Source organism: Odocoileus virginianus, chromosome 4 (genome assembly GCF_023699985.2).
Source record: "Odocoileus virginianus isolate 20LAN1187 ecotype Illinois chromosome 4, Ovbor_1.2, whole genome shotgun sequence".
NCBI classification, from domain to species: Eukaryota; Metazoa; Chordata; class Mammalia; order Artiodactyla; family Cervidae; genus Odocoileus; species Odocoileus virginianus.
This window is the reverse complement of record NC_069677.1, coordinates 7,494,209-7,520,770: the sequence shown is the minus strand read 5'-3', so window position 1 is coordinate 7,520,770 and position 26,562 is coordinate 7,494,209. Positions and strand designations below refer to the sequence as shown.

Sequence of the window (26,562 nt, the reverse complement as noted above, 5' to 3'; positions counted from 1 at the left end):
TTTATTTTCCCAAATCCTATAGAGTATTAAGTTTCCTGCAAACGTACAAAATATCCATGTGGATTATCTAAAATTGTACTCTTTTCCATGAAGGAGATTCCAAACTATGCTCAATTTTCCATTTTATTAGCAAGTAATGCAAATCTTAACTTAGAAGAGCACCTGTCTGTGGGCTGACTCTTGGCTTTTAGCATGATCATGCTAATTTCAAGTTGCTCCTCCGAGACACTCCTGGTATCACAATAGTTTCTCTTTTGCTTCCAAGATAAACATTAGTATCTTCAAATCTTCTTAGTATACTCTTAATTTACCTCTAATCCCTGATTTCCTTAGCTGAATTATTCTTTCATCTACTCAAAATTAATCTGCAACTTGATTTCACCTCCATAATTCTGACTCTATAAAGGACTCTAATGACTTTCTAATGATAAATATATCATTTTGCAGTCTTTTAAAAAAATGATATAATGGTCTAGTGCTTATCCTCTTGAACTGTTCTTTCTACTATTTCCATACCTTTGCAATCCTTAAATATGAGTCAGCATCTCAACTTTGTTCTTGAATTCTACCATTTCTCAGATGCCTCATTCATCCTAGAGTCAGTGGATAATCCCTTGTTTTCTTGATATAAGACCAGATTTCCTTCTAGATGCTGGCCTTGCACCTCCTACTGCTTTTCTGGGTATGGCAAATATCCTACTGAAAGTTTTAAATGTAATAGGACTATAGTGACCAGGGGTAACTATAGTTTTGTCAGTGTGCTGTTCTAGCCTTTTAACTTAAAAGTTTTTGATAAGAGAATTTTTCTTTTTCTTGTGGAGACATTGCGTTATATATGCAGGAGTGAATATGCAAGATGGGTCTGATTAGTAGAGTATTCCATTCTCCAAGTTCAACAGTTACTGAGTATATATATATATATATTTATGACATTCTCTCATTTTCTTAGCACTTATCATCCATTCAGCAAATATTTATTGAGGCTTTTTTTGTGTGTTAGTTTCTGATATAGTGATTCTTTTCATATATTCATTTTCATATTGTTTTCCACTATGGGTTTTTGTGCAATAGTGAATATAGTTCCCTGCGCTGCACAATAGGACTTTGTTCATCTATTTATTTTCTATATATCTGTCTCATCCCTTCCTAGCCAGATTAAAAATTACTAAAGGCAGTGGTCATGTCTCATATTCTTGATTTATTCTCATTAAGAAAAGTACTTTATACATAATATTTAGTGTATTCACTAGTTAAACTCCAACTGCAACCATATTTCAAATCTGGTAGAACTCTGTATGTATATCTTTCCTTTAAAAAAAAAAATCTCTGATTCATATGGTTGATCCACAAATATTCTTCTGTACTCCTAGAGTATTGGCTTTCAAGGTATCTGTTTATTTTTATGCAGTTATTAAACACCAGTTACTGGGTGGGATGGGATGGGAAGGTAAGTAGGTTCAAATATACCTATGGCTGATTCATGTTGATATATGGCAGACACCAACACAATATTGTAAAGCAATTATCCTCCAATTAAAAACAAATACATTAAAATATTTTTTCTTAAGAAAGCCACCAATTACCATAACACATAAAGGGAGTAAATAGATCAATGAGAAAAAGAAGGTCCATGAAAAAATTTTTTAAAGAATGTCAGCTTATATACTGCTTTCATTTTATGAGTGATTTCTCTTGCCTGCTCAGAGAATACCTTCATGTCTTTAAAAAAGTGTTAGTTATTCCAAGAACATAATGGAATGTCATATAACTGTGACTACTCAGTAAACATTTACTGATCAATGTGGTAAAGTTGAGCCAGAAAAGCTAATTATAGTTTTATTTGCCTCCATTTTTAATCTGTAAAGTGGAAATAATATTACCTGTTTTAAACAGGTATTTTAAATATATATATATATATATATTACCTGTTTTATCTACCTTACAGGTTTTGTTTGGTACACTTCCAATACTATGTTCATTTAAGGTACAGAGCACTATATGAAAAATAAACCCCTGGAGTTGCCTCTATGGCAAGGTTTAGGCTCTGAAAACAGCATTTTTGTGTGTATACATCCAAAATTACTTTTTCAAAGGACCTTAAGTAATAAAGCCAGCCCAGCTAGTTTTCTCCCAGTATTGGAAAATCTCACTGTTTCTTTTGTTTAACACAGATGAAGAACTGTATTTAACATGTATTAATGAGTCATAGGCTATGGTTTTTCCAGTGGTCATGTATGGATGTGAGAGTTGGACTGTGAAGAAAACTGAGCGCCAAAAAATTGATGCTTTTCAACTGTGGTGTTGGAGAAGACTCTTGAGAGTCCCTTGGACTGCAAGGAGATCCAACCAGTCCATCCTAAAGGAGGTCAGTCCTGGGTGTTCATTGGAAGGACTGATGCTGAAGCTGAAACTCCAATACTTTGGCCACTTCATGTGAAGAGTTGACTCCTTGGAAAAGACCCTGATGCTGGGAGGGATTGGGTGCAGGGGGAGAAGGGGATGACAGAGGATGAGATGGCTGGATGGCATCACTGACTCGATGGACATGAGTTTGTGTAAACTCCGGGAGTTGGTGATGGACAGGGAGGCCTGGCGTGCTACAGTTCATGGGGTCGCAGAGAGTCGGACATGACTGAGTGACTGAACTCAACTGAATGAGTCATATTGTAAGAAATATAAGCCCAGTATTTTAAAAACTTATCAGCAGCCTTAACTCCCTGAAATGCTCAGATAAGCAGCATGTATGAGTGGGGAGCACTGCATGAGATTCAACAGATTCACTTCTCATATATCATATTCTTTTTGAACTAAAAACCATAATTATAAACTTATTACTAATGGTTTTATAATCCATATTTCACTGGCTCCTGCCTTTCCCTGCTGATGCAAGACTTCCAGCTTCTTGTTAAGTCCCCTGCCCATAATTTCTAAGAGCCCTAGGATAGTGTTTTACATGTACTCAAGAGCAAGTCTTGTCTGTGGCCTGCTGAGATTTCTGTTGTCTTAGAACACTTCTGGCACTCATTGCTGAGTCAGTCCCCTTAAGCCAGGTTACCATCACCTTCTACTGGCCATTTTCATGATCTCCAGTGTGTTCCTCAAGGAATCAAAATGCTTCTATGTTTGCTGGAGACTCCAATACTGCAAAATTATATCATATTTCCTGCAGAAGTAGAAACAAGGCCCAATCACTCATCTCTATATTTTTTGACGTAATGAAGATTTTAGTGCACTCCTATTCCTGGTTATGGTATTTTCCAAGAGAAGTCCACAAGACTGCATTAGAGTATGGATCTTTAAGATAGGTAAGCATTGTCCCCTCAATCCAAGAATAACCTTCTGAAATACTGACTAGTACATTCTAACAGTGCAAAGTGATCAAAAAAGGAGCCTGGCCAACTCCTCTCCTTGATGGTACCCGCACTTCTTGACAGTCTTTCTGCCAAAACCCTTCAGTAAATCACCATCTTGGCAGTATAAACCTGCTAATTTGCCAGATATGCCAAGATATGTTTGAATCCCATTGGTGGACAGAAAAGTTTGTCTCAACCTGTAACTCTCTGTTAAATATCTGAATATCTTTATAAAATTTGATACCAAAGTAATATTCCAGCAACAATAATGGAAAATTTTAATGTAAGAAAAAACTTTCAGAAAACCAACAAATGAATAAAACAAATGTTTTTTACTTGGACAATTCCTCAGAGTCCTTTACCATGTGCAAATATAAAATTGTAATTTTAATGGTTCTAATTAGGTTTCACTTTCTCAATTGTAATCATATTGCTCATTTTGCCAGCATTTAGCAAGTTCCTATTATGTGCACAGCATCAACTGGTATCAAGAGAAATGCTTTACATTTCCACATAATTCCATTCAACTGGGAAGAAAGATATAAAGGTAAACTGTTTGTCTTCAGGCAACGCCTGTTAATGAATTTTTCACTTGATCATTCCCCTGGTACTTAGAAATACTTTACTTTAACTCCTCTCATGCTAGATTAAAAGCTTAACCTCCACAGAATAGTTTACTTACATAGAGTTCCAGCCGACTTGACCCTGTAAGAGATCTGTTTTTAAATTCTGATGGAACCCATAACCTTTGTCCTTGAAAATGTTTTTTTAAAATTCACTTGAACAGACGATAGCTAGTTTTTAAAACATGTGAAGCAGCTTTCTCAATTTGCTGTGTGCAGTGATTTCCCACCATATCTGGTACAATTCTGGGCACACAGTTCAGTTCAGTTCAGTTCAGTCCCTCAGTCGTATCTTGACTCTTTGCGACCCCATGGACAGCAGCACGCCAGGCTTCCCTGTCCATCACCAACTCCCAGAGCTTGCTCAAACTCATATACTTTGAGTTGGTGATGCTATCCAATCATCTCATTCTCTGTCATCCCCTTCTCCTCCCACATTCAATCCCTCCCAGCATCAGCATCTTTTCAAATGAGTCAGTTGGTCAAAGTACTGGAACTTCAGAATCAGTCCTTCCAATGAATATTCAGGACTGATTTCCTTTAGGATGGACTGGTTTAGAAGCTCCTTGCAGTCCAAGGGGCTCTCAAGAGTCTTCTCCAACACCACAGTTCAAAAGCATCAATTTTTCGGTGCTCAGCTTTCTTCACAGTCCAACTCTCACATCCATACCTGACCACTGGAAAAACCATAGCCTTGATCAGACAGACTTTTGTTGGCAAAGGAATGTCTCTGCTTTGTAATATGCTATCTAGGTTGGTCATAACTTTCCTTCCAAGGACCAAGTGTCTCTTAATTTCATGGCTGCAGTCACCATCTGCAGTGATTTGGGAGCCCCCAAAAATAAAGTCTGACACTGTTTCCACTGTCTCTCCACCTATTTCCCATGAGGTGATGGGACCAGATGCCATGATCTTCATTTTTTTGAATGTTGAGTTTTAAGCCAGCTTTTTCACTCTCCTCTTTCACTTTCATCAAGGGGCTCTTCAGTTCTTCTTTGTTTTCTGCCGTAAGTGTGGTGTCATTTACATATCCCAGGTTATTGATATTTCTCCTGGCAATCTTGATTCTAGCTTGTGCTTCCTTCAGCCCAGCGTTTCTCATAAAGTACTCTGCATATAAGTTAAACAAGCAGGGTGAAAATATACAGCCTTGACGTACTCCTTTTCCTGTGAAACCAGTCTGTTGTTTCATGTCCAGTTTTAACTGTTGCTTCCTGACCTGCATACAGGTTTCTCAAGAGGCAGGACAGGTGGTCTGGTATTCCCATCTCTTTAAGAATGTTCCACAATTTGTTGTGATCCACACAGTCAAAGGCTTTGGCATAGTGAATAAAGCAGAAATAGATGTTTTCCTGGAACATTTTTCAATGATCCAGCGGATGTTGGCAATTTGATCTCTGGTTCCTCTGCCTTTTCTAAGACCAGCTTGAACATCTGGAAGTTCACGGTTCATGTACTGTTGAAGCCTGGCTTGGAGAATTTTGAGCATTACTTTAGTAGTGTGTGAGATGAGTGCAATTGTGCAGTAGTTTGAACATTTTTTTGGCATTGCCTTTCTTAGGAACTGGAATGAAAACTGACCTTTTCCAGTTCTGTGGCCACTGCTGTTTTCCAAATTTGCTGGCATATTGAGTGCAGCACTTTAGCAGCATCATCTTTTAGGATTTGAAATAACTCAACTGGAATTCCATCACTTCCACTAGTTTTGTTCGTAGTGATGCTTCCTAAGGCCCACTGGACTTCACACTCCAGGATGTCTGACTCTAGGCAAGTGATCACACCATCGTGATTATCTGGGTCATGAAGATGTTTTTTTGTACAGTTCTTCTGTGTGTTCTTGCCACCTCCTCTTAATATCTTCTGCTTCTGTTAGGTCCATACCATTTCTGTCCTTTATTGAGCCCATCTTTGCATGAAATATTCCCTTGGTATCTCTAATTTTCTTGTCGAGATCTCTAGTCTTTCCCATTCTGTTGTTTTCCTCTATTTCTTTGCACTGATCACCGAGGAAGGCTTTCTTATCTCTCCTGGCTATTCTTTGGAACTCTGCATTCAAATGGGTATATCTTTCCTTTTCTCCTTTGCTTTAGGCTTCTCTCTTTTTTCACAGCTATTTGTAAGGCCTCCTCAGACAACCATTTTGTTTTGCATTTCTTTTTCTTGGGGATGGTCTTCCTCCCTGTATTCTGTACAATGTCATGAACCTCTGTCCATAGTTCATCAGGCACTCTATCAGATCTAGGCCCTTAAATCTATTTGCCACTTCCACTGTATAATTGTTAGGGATTTGATTTAGGTCATACCTGAATGGTCTAGTGGTTTTCCCTACTTTCTTCAATTTAAGTCTGAATTTAGCAGCAAGGAATTCATGATCTGAGCCACAGTCAGCTCCCAGTCTTGTTTTTGCTGACTGTATAGAGCTTCTCCATCTTTGCCTGCAAAGAATATAGTCAACCTGATTTCGATGTTGACCATCTGGTGATATCCATGTGTAGAGTCTTCTCTTGTGTTGTTGGAAAAGGGTGTTTGCTATGACCAAAGGCTTTGGTGTAGTCAATAAAGCAGAAATAGATTTTTTTTTCTGGAACTCTCTTGCGTTTTTATGATACAACAGATGTTGGCAATTTGATCTCTGGTTCCTTTGCCTTTTCTAAATCCAGCTTGAACATCTGGAAGTTTTTGGTTCACGTACTGTTGAAGCCTAGCTTGGAGAATTTTGAGCATTACCTTGCTAGCGTGTGAGATGACTGCAATTATGTGGTAGTTTGAACATTCTTTGGCATTGCTTTTCTTTGGGATTGGAATGAAAATTGACCTTTTCCAGTCCTGTGGCCACTGCTGAGTTTTCCAAATTTGCTGGCACGGTGAGTGTAACACTTAACAGCATCATTTAAAAAAGGACTTGAAATAGCTCATCTGGACACACAGTAATGGAGTCAGGATATTCAGTATTGCCTTTCATTTGTTTTCCAACACAAATAAGCAAAGTTTATAAAAATTTTTATAAAAGTTTATAAAAAGTTTTTTAAGTTTACAAAAAGTTTATAGAAGTATTTAATGATAAAATTTGGAGTAACTGGATCACTTTTGATAAGAATTTACAGTTTTACATGAAAACTGTACTCAAATTGTGAAGAAATAATTTGAGAAAGTAGAAGAGTACTGATAAGAGGAGGTACTCAGCTGTCCCAGACATGTTGATTCCTTAAAAAGGAAAAAAAAAAAAAATCTGTTATTGACTTCCTAAAAAAAGTTAAGATCTAGGGTACTTTTTCCTAAATTATTACTTTTATCTTCAACTTCTGGGTACTACCAATGCATATACAATATAAATTATAAAAATAATGAAGAATAGGCACAGTGAAATATTAATGGATTTAAAAACTGAGCTATAAATCCTCTGCCAAGAATCCTTGCTGGTCTCATTTGTGGTACTTCCTGTTACTGTCTGATCTGGATGTTTTACAGAAACACACATAATTTAGGGCTTTGTGCATTCTCTCCCATCCCCTTTCAGAATTCCACCCCACAGGATACAGGAATGAAGTCAGAACAATGATGCATCTTGATGGCCACAAGTCACAAAAAAACTGTGGCCTGAGGAAGAGGCTCTCTCTGCATTCTGGATTCCTTCTTAGATAATCCACAGGACTTGACTTCTCATCAAGTGTTTCCCCCTATTCCAAGTTAAGCTATTCAATAGCCAAGAAACAGAAGGACAATTTCTTGTAACTTTCACACTCACCATCAACCAGATATAAAGAACTACAGATTTTTGTTGTATACTGAGATGTGAGTCCTATTTCTGTGTGAACAAGAAAGTATGACCCATTTTTTATTTACTGCTGGCTAATGAAGGACAGGGAACCTGGCATGAGGCAGTTCATAGTGTCGCAAAGAGTCGGACACAACTTAGTGACTGAACAACAATGAGTTCTTAAAGTATTTGTTTCAACTGAGAATTTTGCAGACCTTTATTTAATACATTTAATGCACAAGGTTGAATTACCTAGAACATTGTAAAGAGGTATACTTAAGTCAAAGAATTTGATCAATACATATTATTTTCAATTCATGTGAATTCACTCACCCAATTCAATGTGGAAATATTTACACTCTTGTCTAAAGAAGCTCTTTCTTAAGATTGTGAATAGAAATGGAGTGAAAGAAACAAAACTGAAATAGCCAAAGTAATCTAATGAGTTATAATGTATTAATCACATGATTATACCCTCTCTGGAGCAAAAATATGACAAGCATAAAAAATGAAAAGCATTCATTGAGGGTTTTCTTCCTTTTTAATAGTATGTTCCTTTACATGTTAAAATCACTTACATGATCTATCAAAGGCTTGATAATGAAACTTATAATACAACCAGAGTTTACTTCATAGTGGCAATGTTTCAAACACTGTACCTTTTCAAGTAGTCCTGTTTTCCCTTTAGGGCATACCTCATTGGTTATAAAGGCTTCCCTGGTGGTGCAGGTGGTAAACAATCTGCCTGCAATGCAGGAGACCTATGTTCAATCCCAGTGTCAGAAAGATCCCCTGGGGAAGGAAATGGCAGCCCACTCCAGTATTCTTGACTGGAGAATCCCATGGGCACAGGAGCCTGTCAGGCTATAGTCCATGGGGCCCGAGTCAGATACAACTGAGCAACTATCACTCACTCTCTTGTTGGTTATAAGAAGCATGACCAAATATGCTGTCTTGTTACCATGGGCACATTTTAAGCAATGGAAAAAACCACAGTGTGTGTTACCTCAGAGGCTCTCCTGCAGTGACAATGTCTTATACCTGCTTAAATACCTCCCATAATTCTGCAATGTCTACAAGACAAAGCCCTAATTTCCTCGTGTAACATTAAAGCTTTTTCAAATCTGGCCCCAAACCACCTATTAAGCTTTATCTTTCATTAGTCTCCTTTATCAGTTTCTCTTTTAGCCAAACTGGTTTTCCTAAAGTCAAATGAAGAGACTTACACTGTCCTTAATTGCTCTGACACCGCAACCAACTTAGTTTATTAAGAAGGGGATTTGTCTGATGGGTTGGAGATGAAGTGGTAGAAAATAATTTACTTCCTCTCTCCTTTATTTCATTTCCAAATCCTACTACTCATCCTTTAAGTTTCACTTTAGATCAAAGTATCCTTCATTTACCTGTTATATTTAGGTCAGCGTGAGCAATTCATCGAGCCACAGTAACAACCATATTGCTTCCCAGGTGGTGCAGTGGTAAAGAATCTGCCTGCCAGTGCAGGAGATGCAAGAGACGCAGATTCGATCCTTGGGTTGGGAAGATCCCCTAGAGGAGAAAATGGCAGCCCACTTCAATATTCTTGCCTGGAATATCCCATGGACAGAGGAGCCTGGTGGGCTATAGTCCACTGGGTCACAAAGAGTCAGACATGACAGAGCATGCACTCACCTCCCACACAACAATTATATTAGCAAATTAAGTTCTGCCTTTTTTTTGTGGATTCAAGTGTTATCTAAAATAATTATTTATTTAGCTTTTCATGAGGTTGTTTCACCAGGGGATAAGTGCCTTAAGGGCACAGAGCCACTCAGGTGGCTCATGTACTTCTTTGTATCAGGTGCCTAGCGGATGTCTTGCATATAATGAATATTGCCTAGTCTTATTAACACAGTTTAATTCATACTACAAAGTATGAGTAAAAATGTTAGTGTTGGAAAGGTTGCTGAGAAATTTGGAGTTTTTGTTAAGAATTCTATATAGAGACTTTCTGAGGAATATGTGAATCACAGTAAAGAAATGAGTTACTGGGGAGCCAATTTCCTTTTAAGGTCTTCCCAAGTGGTGCTGGTGGTAAAGAACCCACCTGCCAATGCAGGAGCATAAGAGACACGGGTTCGATTCCTGGGCCAGGAAGATCCCCTGGAGGAGGGCATGGCAACCTACTCTACTATTCTTGCCTGGAGAATCCCAGAGGAACCTGCAGGACTACAGCTCATGGGGTGGCAAACAGTCGGACACAACTGAAGTGACTCAGCATGCACAATGTATTTTTAAAACCAAATAAACATTAATTTCAGTTGAGTTGCTCAGTCGTGTCAGACTCTTTGAAACCCCTTGGACTACAGCACACCAGGCTTTCCTGTCCATCACCAAATCCCAGACCTTGTTCAAACTCATGTCCATTGAGTTGGTGATGCCATCCAACCATCTCATCCTCTGTCGTCCCCTTCTCTTCCTACCATCAATCTTTCCCAGCATCAGGGTCTTTTCAAATGAGTCAGTTCTTCGCGTCAGGTGGCCAAAGTATTGGAGCTTTAGCATCAGTCCTTCCAACGAATATTCAGGACTGATTTCCTTTAGAATTCACTGGTTGGATCGCCTTGCAGTCCAAGGAACTCTCAAGAGTCTTCTTCAACACCACAGTTCAAAAGCATCAATTCTTTGGCGCTCAGCTTTCTGTATAGTCCCACTCTCACATCCATATATGATTACTGGAAAAACCAGTTTTGACTAGATGGACCTTTGTTGGCAAAGTAATGCGTCTGATTTTTAATATGCTGTCTAGGTTGGTTGTAACTTTCCTCCCAAGGAGTAAGTGTTTCATGGCTGCAGTCATCATCTGCAGTGATTTTGGAGCCCATAAAAATAAAGTCTCTCACTGTTTCCACATCTAATTGCCATGAAATGAAGGGACTGGATGCCATGGTCTTAGTTTTCTGAATGTTGAGTTTTAAGCCAGCTTTTTCACTCTCCTCTTTCACTTTCATCAAGAAGCTCTTTAGTTCTTCTTCGCTTTCTGCCATAAGGGTGATGTCATCTGCATATCTGAGGTTATTGATATTTTCTCCTGGCAATCTTGATTCCAGCTTGTGCTGGAATTTCACATGATATACCCTGCATATCAGTTAAATAGCAAGGTGACAATATACAGCCTTGACAGACTCCTTTCCTGATTTGGAACCAATCTGTTGTTCCATGTCCAGTTCTAACTGTTGCTTCTTGACCTGCATATGGATTTCTCAGGAGGCAGATAAGGCAGTCTGGTATTCCCAACTCTTTAAGAATTTTTCACAGTGGAAAGTTCTGACAAAATGTGGAGAGTTCTGACAAAATGTGGTCCACTGGAGAAGGGAATGGCAAACCACTTCAGTATTCTTGCCTTGAGAACCCCATGAACAGGATGAAAAGGCAAAACAATAGGACACTGAAAGATGAACTCCCCGGGTCAGTAAGTGCCCAATATGCTATTGGAGATCAGTGGAGAAATAACTCCAATAAGAATGACAAGCCAGAGCCAAAGCAAAAACAACGCCCAGTAGTGGATGTGACTGGTGATGGAACTAAAGTCCAATGCTGTAAACAGCAATATGGCCTAGGAACCTGGAATGTTAGGTCCACGAATCAAGGCTAATTGGAAGTAGTCAAACAGGAGATGACAAGAGTGAACACTGACATTTTAGGAGTCATTGAACTAAAATAGACTGGAATGGGTGAATTTAACTCAGATGACCATTATATCTAGTACTGTAGGCAAGATCCCTTAGAAGTGCAGTAGCCATCATAGTCAATAAGAGTCCAAAATGCAGTGATTGGATACAATCTCAAAAATGACATAAGATCTCTGTTTATTTCCAAGGCAAACAATTCAATATCACAATAATCCAAGTCTGTGCCCTGACCAGTAATGCTGAAGAAGCTGAAGTTTAATGGTTCTATAAAGACCTACAAGACTAACACCCAAAAAAGATGTCCTTTTCATTATAGGGGACTGGAATGCAAAAGTAGGAAGTCAAGAAACACCTGGAGCAACAGGCAAATTTGGCCTTGGAGTACAAAATGAAGCAGGCCAAAGGCTAACAGTTTTGCCAAGAGAACACACTGGTCATAGCAAACACCCTCTTCCAACAACACAGGAGAAGACTCTACATGGACGTCACCAGATGGTCAATACCGAAATCAGATTGAGTATATTCTTTGCAGTCAAAGATGGAGAAGCTCTATACAGTCAGCAAAAACAAGACCAGGAGCTGACTGTGGCTCATGTCATGAACTCCTTATTGCAAAATCCAGACTGAAATTGAAGAAAGTAGGGAAAAGCACTAGACCATTCAGGTATGATCTAAATCAAATCCCTAATGATTATACAGCAGAAGTCACAAATAGATTCTAGGGATTAGATCTGACAGACAGAGTGCCTGAAGAACTATGGATGCAGGTTTGTTAACACTGTACAGGAGGCAGTGATCAAGACCATCCCCAATGGGATGGAAGAGGGAGGCGGGAGGGGGGATCGGGATGGGGAACACATGTAAATCCATGGCTGATTCATGTCAATGTATGGCAAAAACCAGTACCAAAAAAAAAATCATCCCCAAGAAAAAAGAAATGTAAAAAAGCAAAATGGTTGTCTAAGGAGGCCTTACAAATAGCCAAGAAAAGAAGAGAAACAAAAGACACAGGAGAAAAGGAAAGAGATACCTATCTGAATGCAGAGCTCCAAAGAATAGCAAGGAGAAATAAGAAAGCATTCCTAAAGTGCAATGCAAAGAAACAGAGGAAAACAATAGAATGGGAAAGACTAGAGATCTCTTCAAGAAAATGAGAGATACCAAGGGAACGTTTCATGCAACTATGGGCACAATAAAAGACAGAAATGGTATGGACCTAACAGAAGCAGAAGACATTAAGAAGTGGCAAGAATACACAGAAGATTTTCATAATGCAGAAAACCACAATGGTGTGATCACTCACCTAGAGTCATACATCCTGGAGTGTGAAGTCAAGTGGGCCTTAGGAAGCATCACTATGAACAAAGCTAGTGGAGGGAATTCCAGTTGAGCTATTTAAAATCGTAAAAGATGATGCTGTGAAAGTGTTGCCAATTTGGAAGACTCAGTAGTGGCCACAGAACTGGTAAAGGTCACTTTTCATTCCAATCCCACTCTTATCCCAAAGAAGGCAATGCCAAAGAATATTCAAACTACCGCACAATTGCACTCATCTCACACGCTAGCAAAGTAATGCTCAAAATTCTCCAAGCCAGGCTTCAACAGTATGTGAAACATGAACTTCCAGTTGTTCAAGCTGGTTTTACAAAAGGCAGAGGAACCAGTGATCAAATTGCCAACATCCGTTGGATCACTGAAAAAACCAAGAGTTCCAGAAAAACATCTACTTCTGCTTTATTGACTATGTCAAAGCTTTTGACTGTGTGGATCACACCAAACTGTGGAAAATTTATTGTAAAAATGAAATGAAAACATTTAAAGTGAATGTTTTCATTTGTAATACAATAAGCCAATATATTAACAAAATTATTCTAATTTTTGTCTTCCTTCTCAATCGTGACCCAAAAGTTCATATATTTTGCAGAACTGGAAATACGGTAATACACAATCTGAAGTTCTATATTTTAAAATTAGTATTGTTTGAGTTGCTCCTAGTCTTTGTCTTTTTTTTCTGGTTGCATAATATGGATTTCATAGAACGTAATTTACTTAACTACACCTTTACTATCTGAAACTGTTTCCCTTTCTTTTCTTTTCTGTATGTTTAGATCTTATCTGCCACATAATTTCAAACTACTCCAGCTCTCTGAATACCTTGTTACATACATTTCTGCCATTGCATAATTTCTTTTTGCCTAGAATGTTCTTCCCTTCCATCATCTAAAAGAACTAATTTTTGTTTAGAATAGTGGTCTACAAACTTTTTTGTTCTTATACTCTACTAGTAAAATATTTTAACATCAGCCCTCAAATATTATGCCTATTTATAAAACATGTGGTCTTCTCCAGCACCACAAAACAGATTTATAAAACATTTGGTCATCTCCAGCACCACAGTTTGAAAGCATTGATTCTTCAGCACTCAGCCTTCTTTATGGTCCAACTCTCACATCTGTACGTGTCTAGTGGAAAAACCATAGCTTTTAACTATATGGACCTTTGTTGGCAAAGTGATGTCTCTGCTTTTTAATATGCTGTCTAGGTTCGTCATAGCTTTTCTTTCAAAGAATAAGAATCTTAATTTTGTGACTATAGTCACTGTTTGCAGTGATTTTGAATCCCAAGAAAATAAAACCTGTCACTGTTTCCACTTTTTCCTCTTCTATTTGCCATGAAGTGATGGGATTGGATGCCATGATCTTAAGTTTTCTGAATTTTGAGTTTTTTAAAAAATTTATTTAATTGGAGACTTTACAATATTGTAGTGTTTTTTTTGCCATACCTTGACATGTACAGCCATGGGTGTACATGTGTTCCCCATGAATTTTGAGTTTTAAACAGCTTTTCTCACCATCTTCTTTCCCCCTCATCAAGAGGCTCTTTAGTCCTGTTTTCTGCCACTAGAGTGGTATCATCTGGATATCTGAGGTTGTTAATGTTTCTCCTGGCAATTTTGATTCCAGCTTGTGATTCATCCAGCCTGGCATTTCACATCAATAGGTTAAAATCAATAATAAGTTAATGAAATTTGACAAGATACAAACCTGAAATTTTTGGTCTCAGGAATTTTTGAAATATGAAGTTACTATCCACTCATTTTTGTCAAAGGTTACCCTAGGTATGATTGAGATGTAGCTTATGCCAGTGTGAAATCTTCGCAATTACCAAAACATTGAAAGACTATGTTCTTGGCCAGTTAATAATTTGAGGGTGGGGTGAAGGTGTTAGAAGAATAAAAGTTTAGGGCCTTAAATAAAGTAAAAATTGTTTTAACATATTGTCATTATTATTACATTATAATAATATATATGTAACTTCACATTGGCATTAGCTACACCTCATACTTAGGGTAGCCTTTGTCTAAAAATTAGTGGATAGTATCTTCACTACTACACCTTGTAGTATCTTGTCAAATTTGATTAGCTCATTATTGATTTTAACCTATTGATTTTATTGATGCGACTGATGTAGAGTTCCCACTGAGAGCAGAATGTCAGTTTTGCCTTTTGTTTGTTCACTTATCTATACTTTATTTGTAGGAATCATTTTCAATGCATGAGGGTCAAGTTAGTTAAAAATCAAATAATATGACTCGAAATCCAGTTAATTAAGCACAAGTAAAGTGTCATGTGTTGCTGAAAAATTTAAAAATCAGGAGCATACCTCATATTCACAGTCCCTTCTAGGCTGTGGATTCATCTCCTGTATTGTGTTCCTGTATTATGGATCATGTGACACCTCTTCCTTTGATGTAGGGACTGAGGAGGGCATTAGTGTCTACCAGTAAATTAACCATTAGAAAGGTAATTTCTTACTTTTTAAGATAAAAATAAGATCTAGTAGTTCCAGCATTCCAAAGGATCATCCTATATAATCTCTTGAGTATATACACTCAACTTTGGAGACCAGTTGTTTAAATTCAGCTTGGAAAATGATCTCTGGGCCATTTTTCTTCCAGTTGTTCAGATGACATTATGGTATTCTCTGTTTACACATCTCCACTCTATAAGAGCTCCTCTAAGATTGACTCAAGACAGTCACCTCTGAATGACTTTTATTTATCCTCACACTCTTATATTCCTAAAATTTGGCACAGCATCCTGTAAATCAAATTGATTTAATCACACTGAGCAGTTTCACACTGCTACTTCTTTTCTTTGGTTCTTTTGCAGTCTTATCTTTGTTTTCTCCTTTTAAGTATTTTGTTTCTTATGTAAAGGTGGAAAATGAAGACAATACTGGAAAGCATTAATAAGCATCATCCAAAATGCCATCAAAATTAGTATTTTTAGACTTCTGTGTGTGGGTTACATAAATGGGATAAACAATGTCATTTGTTGACGGAAGGCAGAGAGATCTAGTATTAATAGAAAGAGGCTGGATCAAATATACTTGGCTACAGATTTCATCCCAGCTCTGCCATTTTTTAAATTGTGTGACTTTGTGCAATGTATCTATTGCTCATTTACCCCACATCTGTTAACAGGAGTTAATAATGCCTATCTCTTGAGGTTCAGGGAAGCACTGAACAGGCACTCAGTAAATGCACATTTATTTTTCCTTCCTCTTAATCTTCACATTGACCTTGATACTGGAAGGCTTTCCTAGGGTTTATTATTAAACAACTCTTCTGTATCTCATAGTATCTGAGTGCAAGTATCTGGAGCAGAGACCATACTTACTCAATTTTGAAGACCAGCACCCAACATCATTTAGGTATTTAATATACGTTGGCTAAGTAAAGGAGATCCTAGAAGCAGTTTGATTGTGGACTTCTGTGTGAACTGACAGGCCCTGGGTTTATCTAAATAAACAGCATCTCATGTTCTATTTGCTATCCTCATTATTACATCTTCCTATATTTTCTTCTAGTTTCAGTTAAAAATGTAGCTAAGTGATTCTGAGCAAGACATCTGTCTAGTTTCCTCATCTATAAAAACAGAATAATAGTTCCATAATGGTACTCTGTAAACTTTATTAACATAATAGTACTTCCTAAGTGCAAAGTATTGTACAAATACTTATTATTACTCTAGAAGCCAGTTCATTGTGCATTTTATCTTTTGGACAGGCTTACACACCTCCTCCCCCCAACTACAATACTCACCTGTTCTGTGTCACTCAGCTTTCCTGTATCTTTTTCTAGCCCTCTGGTTTGTTACTTTGGCTCGGAATCACTGATCTCTCCAAGGGACCAACTAATGAGCCCTAACAGAACCCAAAGCACACACAGTTGAAGACATAAGGCTTAGACTTTAAGATAAAGCAAGACCAGGGGAGGTGAGGACTGTGTTTGAGAGAAGTACAAGGAATCTGAATCCTAGGTCTGCTTACTTTAGCTCTGTGGACCTTAGGTAAGTTAGTATATATTTCTGACCCTCAGTTTCCTTATCTTTAAAGTGGAGGTGGTAACAGTACTTATACCGTATGATTATAATCTGAGATAGCATGTGTGAAACACTTAAGAACAGCGTCTGGCACATTATAAACACATAAATATTAAAATTACTATAAACTGATAAGTGGTTAACAGCAAGTGAGAAGGTGGAGTAAGTTTGAAAGGTCAGAAAAACAATCACTGAATGTTACTTTCAGTGGTACTGTATTTTCTCATAAATTTCTCCCCTCCTTATGTACTAATTCTAAATTGAACTATTTTTTGTTTTCCTATAAGACTCACCTCCCCACCCCATCCTCTGATCAGATTTTTTTTTTAAGTGTTAGTTCAAAATATTTGAAGGCAGCAACAGTAAAGCTACTAATCGTAACCTCAAGGTAGACTATTTTTGTACTTTATTATATACAATAGAATAGCTGTTTCCAATTTGTATAACCTAAACATTTGTCATTCAGCTTCCTGCCAGTGTAACTGGGAGTAGAGATGGGTGGTAAAGAAGGCAGATTTCTAGCTTTACCTCACAGCACTTTAGGGACTAGTGGCAGAGGTCTACATGGTAGTTTGCAGGGAGAGGCAACAATCATTTAACAAAGTTGCCATGCACTGAGTTTGCTTTCAACATTCTTTACCCTTCTCCATGACATTCAGAGACCTCATGTTCTGTCTTCATTGCAAAGAACAAGAGCTTCTACCGCTCCTGGGCTATCAAAAACCCATGTCCAGATTTGAGATTACAAATTGATTGCAGGTTGGTCACATCTACCCTGCAATATTTTTAGTTTGGCCTGCAGAGTTTGGAAATATTGGTGTAAAAGTCGAGAGATTTCACACAAATATCATGCTTTATAAGGGTTTCTACTGGAGGGGATGGGGGGAAAGGGACGGAATATCTCAGACCACTGTATCCACATTCTTCAGAGCAACAATCTGCTGGAGCCGAACAGCTGTTCCTTTCAGTTACAGCTCAGACACTCCAATTTGCCACGTTGCTTATCACTCCCCATTGTCTACACCAGGCCAGTTTCACTCACTTTTCTGGCCCCTATAAACATTCGAGTTTGCAAACCCTATCTAGACCTTTCCTGTCTTCCATCAAAGCTTACTTTGTTCTGTCCTAAGTTCCTCATCAGTTTTCCAAAGCAATAGCTAGTCAACCTGATCAAGTAATTTTTATATGTGCTCGCAACAGATGGTATCTGAATAGAAAGGGATGACTGCAGGTGGAAATTACAGGTACCATGGGATTACAATTAGGATGGCAACTGTTCATTTTACTTTTTCTGTAATCATACCTCTCTGTCCTTGGGCAAACCGCAGGAATTTGAACACTGGCCTATGTGCGAAACCTTTTAAACAGTACTTTAATAGATCACCCTAGTTCCAAAAAACCAAAAACTACCAAAGGCTATTCTGTCTCTCCGTTGCCTCAGAGGCTTCGGGATATCCGGCCTGACTGCACTTCCCCTCACCTGCTTTCGGGGGCCGTTCTGCGCCGACCGGTCGCACCCTAGAAGGGCGCTCAGCTAGCATGAGCTCATTTCTCAGGGGCCTTCTGGAAGGCCGGGCTTGGCAGCGCGCACGAGGCGCAGTCGCCCTCACTCTTATCAATGGCCTCCGCGACTGGGCGGGGCGCGGTCGCCCAGGGGCGCTGCCTCTCTAGCAGCTTTGTTCTCAGTTCAATGTCTGAAAATTCGCACTCAGCCTGAGAGGCACCCTGGATCTGTCTGGCCCTTTCGGGGAAGACGCCCGTGCTCGGGATGCGCTCTCCCGGGCGGAGGGGAGCCCCAGGCGCACAGAATTAGCCCCGCCCCGCCGAGAGCCTCCAGTGGGTGGGGAGAGCCCCTCAACCCTCAGTTTGTTGGAGCTAGGAACCCATCGCCACCGACCACAGCAGTTTCGCACCGGCTCGCGCTCCCTATATGCGGTTTTCACACCAGCTGCGAGTGGCCGCAGGCGAGCCCGTCAGACCGTCCACCACGACCCCAGTCGCGCTTCTCCCCGCTCCTAGGACTGCCGCCGGAGGCCGAAGGCCAATCACACTGCAGCTAGGTCTTGCGATTAGAGAGCAGCGGGTGCAGATTGGCTATTGCTAGGAGTTTCGGCCTCCCTCCTTTTCCCTTTTGCCCTCATTCCAGCTCCTGAGCTTCAGGCCAATGAGAAGGCGCTTTATAGACGCCCTCCCTTCGCTCTCTACTTCTCCCCACCTCGGCGAGGGAGGAGACGTCCTGACTGGCCAGACTGTCCTCGGAAGCCCCATTCCCTTCACCAATCACCGAGGGAGCTGCACTCCCAGCGGAGTTTCGGCCAATTACAAAGCGGCCACGGCGCCCCGCCGTGCGGTTTCGCCAGCGACTCCGGGCTTCACCGTCCTTAACTCTTCAAGCTTTTTCCTGAGGGCCAGCGACTCTGATTGGTCACTGTTGTCTTTGCCGAATTTCTCCTCCAGCCAGCCACAGAACAAGGCGAACCCACCTTTTCCTCGGTCTGCTATCTTCGGCATTTTCCGTCCTTGGGCGTGAATTTCCAGCGACACTTTCTGATTGGCTCTTCAGGTCAATCGGCTTTTTCCGGGAGGATCCGCAAACAAACGACATCCGTGATTGGTTCCGCTCGGGTTTCGGCTCCCCTGTCGAAGGGGGCGGACGCCCTGCTCGGCCGGCGATTCCCAGACGCCTCTTACGCGGGCGGCCGGGCGCTGGGCGGTGTAAGGCTGGGTGGGGGAGGAAGGAGGCGGAGGACAAGTAGGAGGGGGGAGGGGGTGTGGGGAAGAGCTAGGCGGCTGCGCAGACGGCACTCCTCACAGAGAGCAGCACCCGACCCGGGCGAATGCGGGCTCGTGCTGCTGCTGCTGCTGCCTCCGCCGCCGCCGCCGCCCGGGCCGAGTGACAAAGGAAGGAAGGAAGGAAGCGAGGAGGAGCCGACCCCGCAGCCGCTGACAGGGCTCCGGGCTGGGGGCAAAGCGCGGACACTTCCTGAGCGGGACTGTGCAGAAGCGAGGGGCGGGAGGGCGGCCGCGCTGGTGCCTTGGACGGGGGAGGGGGCCCCGGGGGACGGAAGCGGTTGCCGGGTTCCCATGTCCCCGGCGTATGGGGAGCAGTCGAGGAGCCGCTGCCTGGGGTCTGAAGGGAGCTGCCTCCGCCGCCGCCATGGCCGCTGGATCCAGCCGCCGCCTGCAGCTGCTCCTGGCGCAATGAGGGGAAGAGCCGCCGCCACCGCCCGACTCTGATTGACTCGCGACTCCGCCGCCTTCCAGTTCGCCGGGCCCCCGCGGTCATCCCGCCGGATCCTTGCCGCTGCCGGAGCCGCAGCGTTTCCCGACGCATCTCCGAGCCACCCCTCCCTCTCCCTCCCTCTTTCCCATCCCCCCTTCCTTTCAAGCGTGAGACTCGTGATCCTTCCGCCGCTTCCCTTCTTCATTGACTCGGAAAAAAAATCCCCGAGGAAAATATAATATTCAGAGTACTTATTTTCAATCCAGTATTTGTCCCCGTTTCACGTGATATATATTTTTTAGGACCTCCCACCCATTTCTGCTCTCCAAGGAAAGGGAGGGGAAAGAACTGTATTTTTTCCCCCAGCCCCGGATCGTCTATATGTTAAATATCCGTACTGATCTGTCTTCAAGGAGAAATACATCGTTCGCTTTTTTAAATAGCTGTACAAAAGAAGTGAAAAGGCAAGAGGACGAAGTCTTTTTCTTTTTCTTGTGGGAGAACTTAATGCTGCATTTATCATTAACTTAACACCCCAACATAAAACAAAAGGAAGAAAAGGAGGAAGGAGGAAAAAAGGTGATTTGGAAAAAGAGTGATCATGTCAGGGCGGCCCAGAACCACCTCCTTTGCGGAGAGCTGCAAGCCAGTGCAGCAGCCTTCAGCTTTTGGCAGCATGAAAGTTAGCAGTGAGTATTGATTTTATTTTACACCCCTTCTCCACCTCCCCTTTGAATAAGAGATTTTGAAATACCAGGATCTTAAAATACAAGACCTGCTGATAAAACAGAGGTAATGGGAAAGGGCAGAAACCTGTCTTCAGTGAAGGATGAGGCAGCTTCCTTTTTTCCTCCTGCGATATCCCTTCCCAGGTCTCATTAACCTTGAATCGAGGGAATGTGATTTTTATTTGGATGATTTTGTCTGAAACTTAGTTCTTATAGTTTTCTAGCAATTGATAGCTTTATTAAGTGGTTGAGTGTTTCCACCTTAAAATAGTGATGGAAGTGTTTACTTGCTCATCCTTTTGAATAAAGCGGAGGACAAGATTCATAAACCATTATGTGCTTTTCCAGAGTGTGTCTTTTGGAATGAGGGATAGTTTAGTTAGCTCAGGTCTCGAGGGTTACCATAGTTTTGTATACTTAATGGAAGAGGTAAATGTCACCGTCTCCTAACATTTCTTTCTTGCTGGTGTGACTATACAAAGTATTTGTTCTTAATCCAGAGATGAACTTGCTAAGTAACCACGTTTCGGTTTGAAGGCGAGCTTTGATTCGTCTCTTTAGAAGGGACCGGTGCCGCTGATAGATAGCAGCAGTAGTATCTCAACATGCATTGTTCTAAATTGGATACGTTTAATATGTTATCTCTTAACCTTCCCGTTTTGACATCGCCAATCTACCACTATAGAGTTAATGTTTAATCGAAAAGTAACTTGAAAGTAGGTCCGAGTTTTGAATGGGGCTTATGTTGTCATGTTGCCAAATAGTAAGTTGGATGTTAATTGTCACTGACTCATCATTGGAGTTCAGCTTTGGGGTGCCATTGCTTTCAGTACTTGCTAAATGATCTAGAGTTCAGGGGTTCCTTCTTAGGACTACTTACAACAGTCTTGCATTGGTTTCCTTTCAAATTCAGATAAGACTATGAAGTTAGAAGAATATGGATTTAGACTTTTCCATCTCAGGTTTTGCAGAAGGTTGTGGTTCCAGATTTAATAGGGGTGTTTGGGCTTTGTTCAAGGTTGTTGCTAGACGTCTATACTCTTCCCAGATTTGTGCTCAAAGAGTCTATTTTCAGTGTTTGGTATACTCAGTATCCAGTGTTTTAGTGTATCTATGCTTATGGATATGTTTATGTGATGTTTAATGACAGTTTATTTAAACATACTTAAAGAATTTGACAAAAATATCTGTATTATAGTTTCCTTATTCCTTCAGAAAGGGGCATGAATGAGGGCAAAGAAAAACTGTTTTGCTACTTAGAAGAAGGAGAGAATTGAATTGAGATTAAAAAAAAGTATATGCTGTTATGTGAAACTGATTATAAAATGAACACTCTTATTTGAACTCAGGATTTCAATTCATGGTGGCTTTTGGAACTTGTCTGAAACAGGGTAGTCTAAGGTAATAGCTGAATGGGAGATTATTTTTGAGAGTTAAATTTTTTTTTGGTGACTAGCTAGTTCAGAATGCAGAGTATGTGAAGAGGGAAGCTGATGATGCATCTTTCAGGGAATGGTCAAGCTTTCTAAGCAATTCATGGGGTCATTTGAGAGGAATATTTTAAAATTCTGGGGTAATTTTCAGCTATGATGAAGCAAATCTCATAATAGCTCCTTAAGAGCCTCTTGTGGTACTGGAGTGTTAGGATGTTTTTCATCTTGGTTTAAAGACCACTCGAAATCAATCTTGGGTAATTAGTTTATTCAGAGAGCAGAATGGGATACCTAATAATACTAAATTTGGGGACTTTTCATTTAGTTCACAGGATTTTCTTTGAATCCTGTGTGGATGTTGACTGAAGATGGGGCAACTCTTGCAAAGTGCGGGTTAAAATGTTGACTTTTCTGTTACCATATAGGTCAGCTTAACACTTAAGAAGTTGGAGTTCAGTGCTGACTCTGTGTTTTTGACAACCTTAACTTTAAATGCATTTTGGAAGGAAGTCTTTGTTAGAGTGCTGGTGTTCTAAGGGACCCCTTTTTAAGCGATAAAAAATTATAGTCCTTGGTTTGGAAAGCTTCGTTTTTGAGGCAGATTATGGGACAAAACGTGAGAACAGTAATCTGATGACTGCAAGACTATAAATGCAAATAGAATATTTTGTTCAGAGGGACAAAAAATAAAGACATGAAGTAGATGGCTTGGAGGGAAGACTTCCTGCAAAGGTATGTTTTAAGGCAGCTGTTGAAGGAGGCAGTGACTTGAATTGAGAAGCATAAAGGGTCCTAGGTGGACAGAACGGGCAGAGGCACAGAGGTAGTGACTTTTGTATTTATAAAGCAGGTTAGTAAATCTGAATAAAAGGGGCCTAAATAGGAAAATAAGAAGAGATGGAATTTGAGAAATATGCTAACTGATGGAAAGCAGAGGGGTCTGATGGCTTTGGTTGAGATTCAAGAGAGTTTGGAATATACTATAGGTTGCTGAACAAAATATTTGAAGATGGTTTGAGCAGCAAAGTTGATGAGTTAGAAACCAGGCATCAGATCCCTTTTAGGGAGTAGTAGAGTATGTTGTGAATAATGAGAGAATATAAAGCAAAATTGAAAATCGGATGAAAAGAACACATTTGAGAGACAGCGTGAATGAACTGGCAGGACTTTGGATTGGATTGAAGGGGGGAATATTTGGGAACGAGTCAGGAGTTAAAAATAAATTCTGATGTTACTGGTCTGGAAGATTTGACCGCCAAGTTATATTGTTGATTGTAATGGGAAAGTTGAGAAAGTGCTGAGATGATAGATGAGTTCACTTTGTAAAAATTTAATATGCAATAGATTTTCTTGAAATTCAACAGACAGCAGTTGGTTACTGGCAATCGTATTTAACTTAACAGTCTGTTAATTGCACTGTCTCTAATTTTTCTATGTCTGAAAATGCTGGATTTATTTTCAGGAGTAGTAAACTAAGAGTTTTTATTCTTTCCATTTCTCAAAAAGAAAATATTTTTTAATGTAAATTCAAAAGATCTCACACTTGAAACCTAGTTATAATAACCTGATGGTAATTTATTTGAAAACAATGAAAATATTTTTTGGACTAAGCTGTAACATAAAAATATTAGATATTTTATACAGCCTTCAATCTTTGGTACATTCTTAAGACTAGTCTCATAAATAATGGTTATTTTAGGTAAACCTTGCTGTTTAAAATAATGTTAATATGCAGACTCCAGCAGAAATTTAAAAGTTGATTTATTCATTTATTTACTTTTTGCCTTTTGTTTTGGTTGTGCTAAGTGTTCATCCGGTTAAGACGAGTATATTTGACTTTTTTTTTTTAACCTCAATGTGGTGTAACCATTTTTTTTTTTTTTTTTGGGTCTGCGTTCATATTCAAGTGTTATTAGATAAACGTTAATATCTAGACAGTTCTTCTGTAAAATCACATGATATTTTACTCAAAATGGAGGCAGTAAGGTGCTGTCTATGATTTATTATTAAAATATTAGTAATTAAGTCTTTTGATAAATTATTAGTGAAAATTTAGCTAGTTTCCTAGCTAAGTCAGTGAAAAGTTATTTTTTCATACAGGGTTTCTTATATCAAATTTCTTTAGTGAGAATAATAGTAGTTGCATATTGCTGTGCAGTATTTAGTTGTATGGTGGCTAAAGCCAAAGAGTAGGTGGCAACTTAGAGTTACTCTATTCCTGAGGGAGTTTAATCTCATATAAAAATCAGGTTATTAGAATTTCACCAGTTTCTAGATTTTTTCTAGTGTGAAAGAGAGCTCATGTGTGAAACTGAAAACCAGAATTTTATCTTCATTAAAATTTCATTCCCTTCCCAACCAGACCTTTCCAGAGTTGTTGAAAAACTAGACCGTCATATAAGAATTGCATGCTGTCTTGTTAAATGTGCCCCTAGAATGCTAATTGTGAAATGAGTTAAAGGCACAAGTGCTAAGAAAAACTTCCAAGGGAACCCAGAGATTCATAAATCAATTCATGACTGATTGGGAATTGCATGTAGAAAGTGAGGTGACATCTCATTTCATTTGTGTGATTCGGCTGGAAACCAGCACATACTTGTACCCTGTGCTGTCCGCCCCTTGCTTTGAACTTGGGTTGCCAGTCTGAGATACTGTTTCGGAGAAACAGGCAGGCTGGGGAAGCCAGCTTAAGTGGCAGCAGCAGATTCTGAGACCAGGGGAGGTCTGTTTTTGTGTGTGTTTTTTCTTTATGTATAGAGAAGGCTGTGAAACATGCGTGTGCTGACCCTGGTGCCACAGTTCCATACTTAACACTCATGGGATTGTGGGACAGGGATGGAATTGGGCAGGCTGTGGGACTGTGGAGTCTCTTGTGATGCTCCACCCTGCAGCAGGAGAATGGAGGGGCAGAGCACGTGGGTGTGATGGGATTACATCTGGTACTAACAGGACCAACCTGATTTCCCAGATACTGTTCTACTAAGAACGTAATCATCATGAGTAAATAATTTATTGGATGTTTAGCATCATTTTTCTAGCCTATTTTTTGGGGGGCAGTTGAAGGGAGTGGTGTGGAGAGGAGGGAAGTCTTGCATGATTGCAAGGATAGAAATATTTTCATGGTTCATTGATTTTAAAGTAGAGGTTGCAATCTTTACTTCTATCTAGGGTTGTACAAATCATCCTTAGTTATATAATTGTCTTTGACTTTGGTTGAGTGTGATATAGAAATGTTTATTTATATGAAGACCTGTGTGAATAGAGGGCTTCCCTGGTGACTCAGATGGTAAAGAACCTGCCTGCAATGCAAGGGACACAGGTTCAATCTCTTGAGTCCGCAGGGTCCCCTGGAGGAGGGCATAGCAACCCACTCCAGTATTCTTGCCTGGAGAATTCCATGGACAGAGGAGCCTGGTGGGCTACAGTCCCTGGGGTCCCAAAGAGTCAGGTATGACTGAGCACATACTCTCATGTGAATAGAAAATCAAGGAAAAACTGACCTAAAGGAGAGCAATTTGTTTTTCCAGAAGTTTCCTATCATTAAATTAATAAAACCGATGTTTATTTCTATTATTATTACAGTTTTTATTCTAGATTTTTTTTTTCTTTTTAATGAGTTAATATATGGCACACAATGGACTTTGAGTAAATTATTTCACTTTATACCTACGTCTGTAGTATACTCGGTCTGGCTTAAGATACAAAGACACAACTTCGTAGATTTGGATTCTTATTTTACAGTCACTTTTCTCACTTGTGCTTATGTTTTGGGGAGAAAGGTCTACTTTCAAAGTTGAAATGCAAGTTGAAGTTCCGTAAATGGTTGTATCTTATATTTTTGGATTGAATACTTTCCTTAGAAGCATTTTAATTTGGTTGTATTAAGGCAGTGATGTTTTGGTTATTTTGAAACTAATTTTGTCAAACCAACTTTTCCTTTTGTCTTCAGGATACCATGGCCAACAATGGCACAAATATGAACCTTTAACATTTCCCTTATTAATATAATCTGGAGTTGTTAATTTCTTGATTGTCCTTTCAGATCAGTTTAATAATGAAAAGTAAACATTCCTGACGAAGGAGGTATTATTTTCCTAGAAATTTGTATTTTATTTTTAAATTAAACTTTTTTTTTTTGGCTGCTTTATGCAGCTTGCCTGATCTCAGTTCCTGGACCAGGCATTGAACCTGGGCTACGACAGTAACAGCCTAGAATTCTCACTACTAGGGCCACCAGGGAACTCCCATAGAAACCTATGTTTTAGATGGTGATAAAATTTAAATGAATTTACAGGCCTAGCATTGAATAAGTATGCCCTAAAGCCAAAGAGATGGTAGGCAGGCAGGCAGGCAAAAATATTAGTAACATTGGTGCAAAGCATTAACA

At 39.8% G+C, this 26,562-nt stretch overlaps 2 protein-coding genes across 9 annotated transcripts in view; one reads left to right on the top strand and one right to left on the bottom strand.

The window, feature by feature from the left end:
* GSK3B (glycogen synthase kinase 3 beta) overlaps positions 1-26,562 on the top strand; it is a 275,257-nt gene that overhangs the window by 45,602 nt on the left and 203,093 nt on the right. Inside the window, exon 1 of one of the 6 annotated variants that reach the window (XM_070466019.1) lies at positions 20,087-20,703. The exons of 2 other annotated variants lie outside the window; for them this stretch is intronic. In XM_070466019.1, the coding sequence (XP_070322120.1) occupies positions 20,616-20,703 (88 nt within the window). In that variant the 5' untranslated portion in view covers positions 20,087-20,615. Of the gene's footprint in view, positions 1-20,086; positions 20,704-26,562 lie in introns of those variants that run through there. 3 more of the 6 variants (XM_070466020.1, XM_020901735.2, XM_020901757.2) reach the window with 3 other exon arrangements.
* LOC139034712 (uncharacterized) lies at positions 1,179-20,219 on the bottom strand. Of its 3 annotated transcripts, XM_070466022.1 has the most exons (4): positions 19,275-20,219; positions 9,137-9,281; positions 4,036-7,180; positions 1,179-3,163 (listed from the first exon to the last, which is right to left on the bottom strand). In XM_070466022.1, exon 1 carries the CDS (start codon positions 20,217-20,219, stop codon positions 19,479-19,481), a length of 741 nt encoding a protein of 246 aa, XP_070322123.1. In that variant the 3' UTR covers positions 1,179-3,163; positions 4,036-7,180; positions 9,137-9,281; positions 19,275-19,478. The 3 variants fall into 3 exon arrangements, with proteins under 3 accessions (XP_070322123.1, XP_070322122.1, XP_070322124.1); XM_070466021.1 differs by lacking the exon at positions 1,179-3,163 and having other exon boundaries at positions 3,608-7,180; XM_070466023.1 differs by lacking the exons at positions 1,179-3,163; positions 9,137-9,281 and having other exon boundaries at positions 3,608-7,180.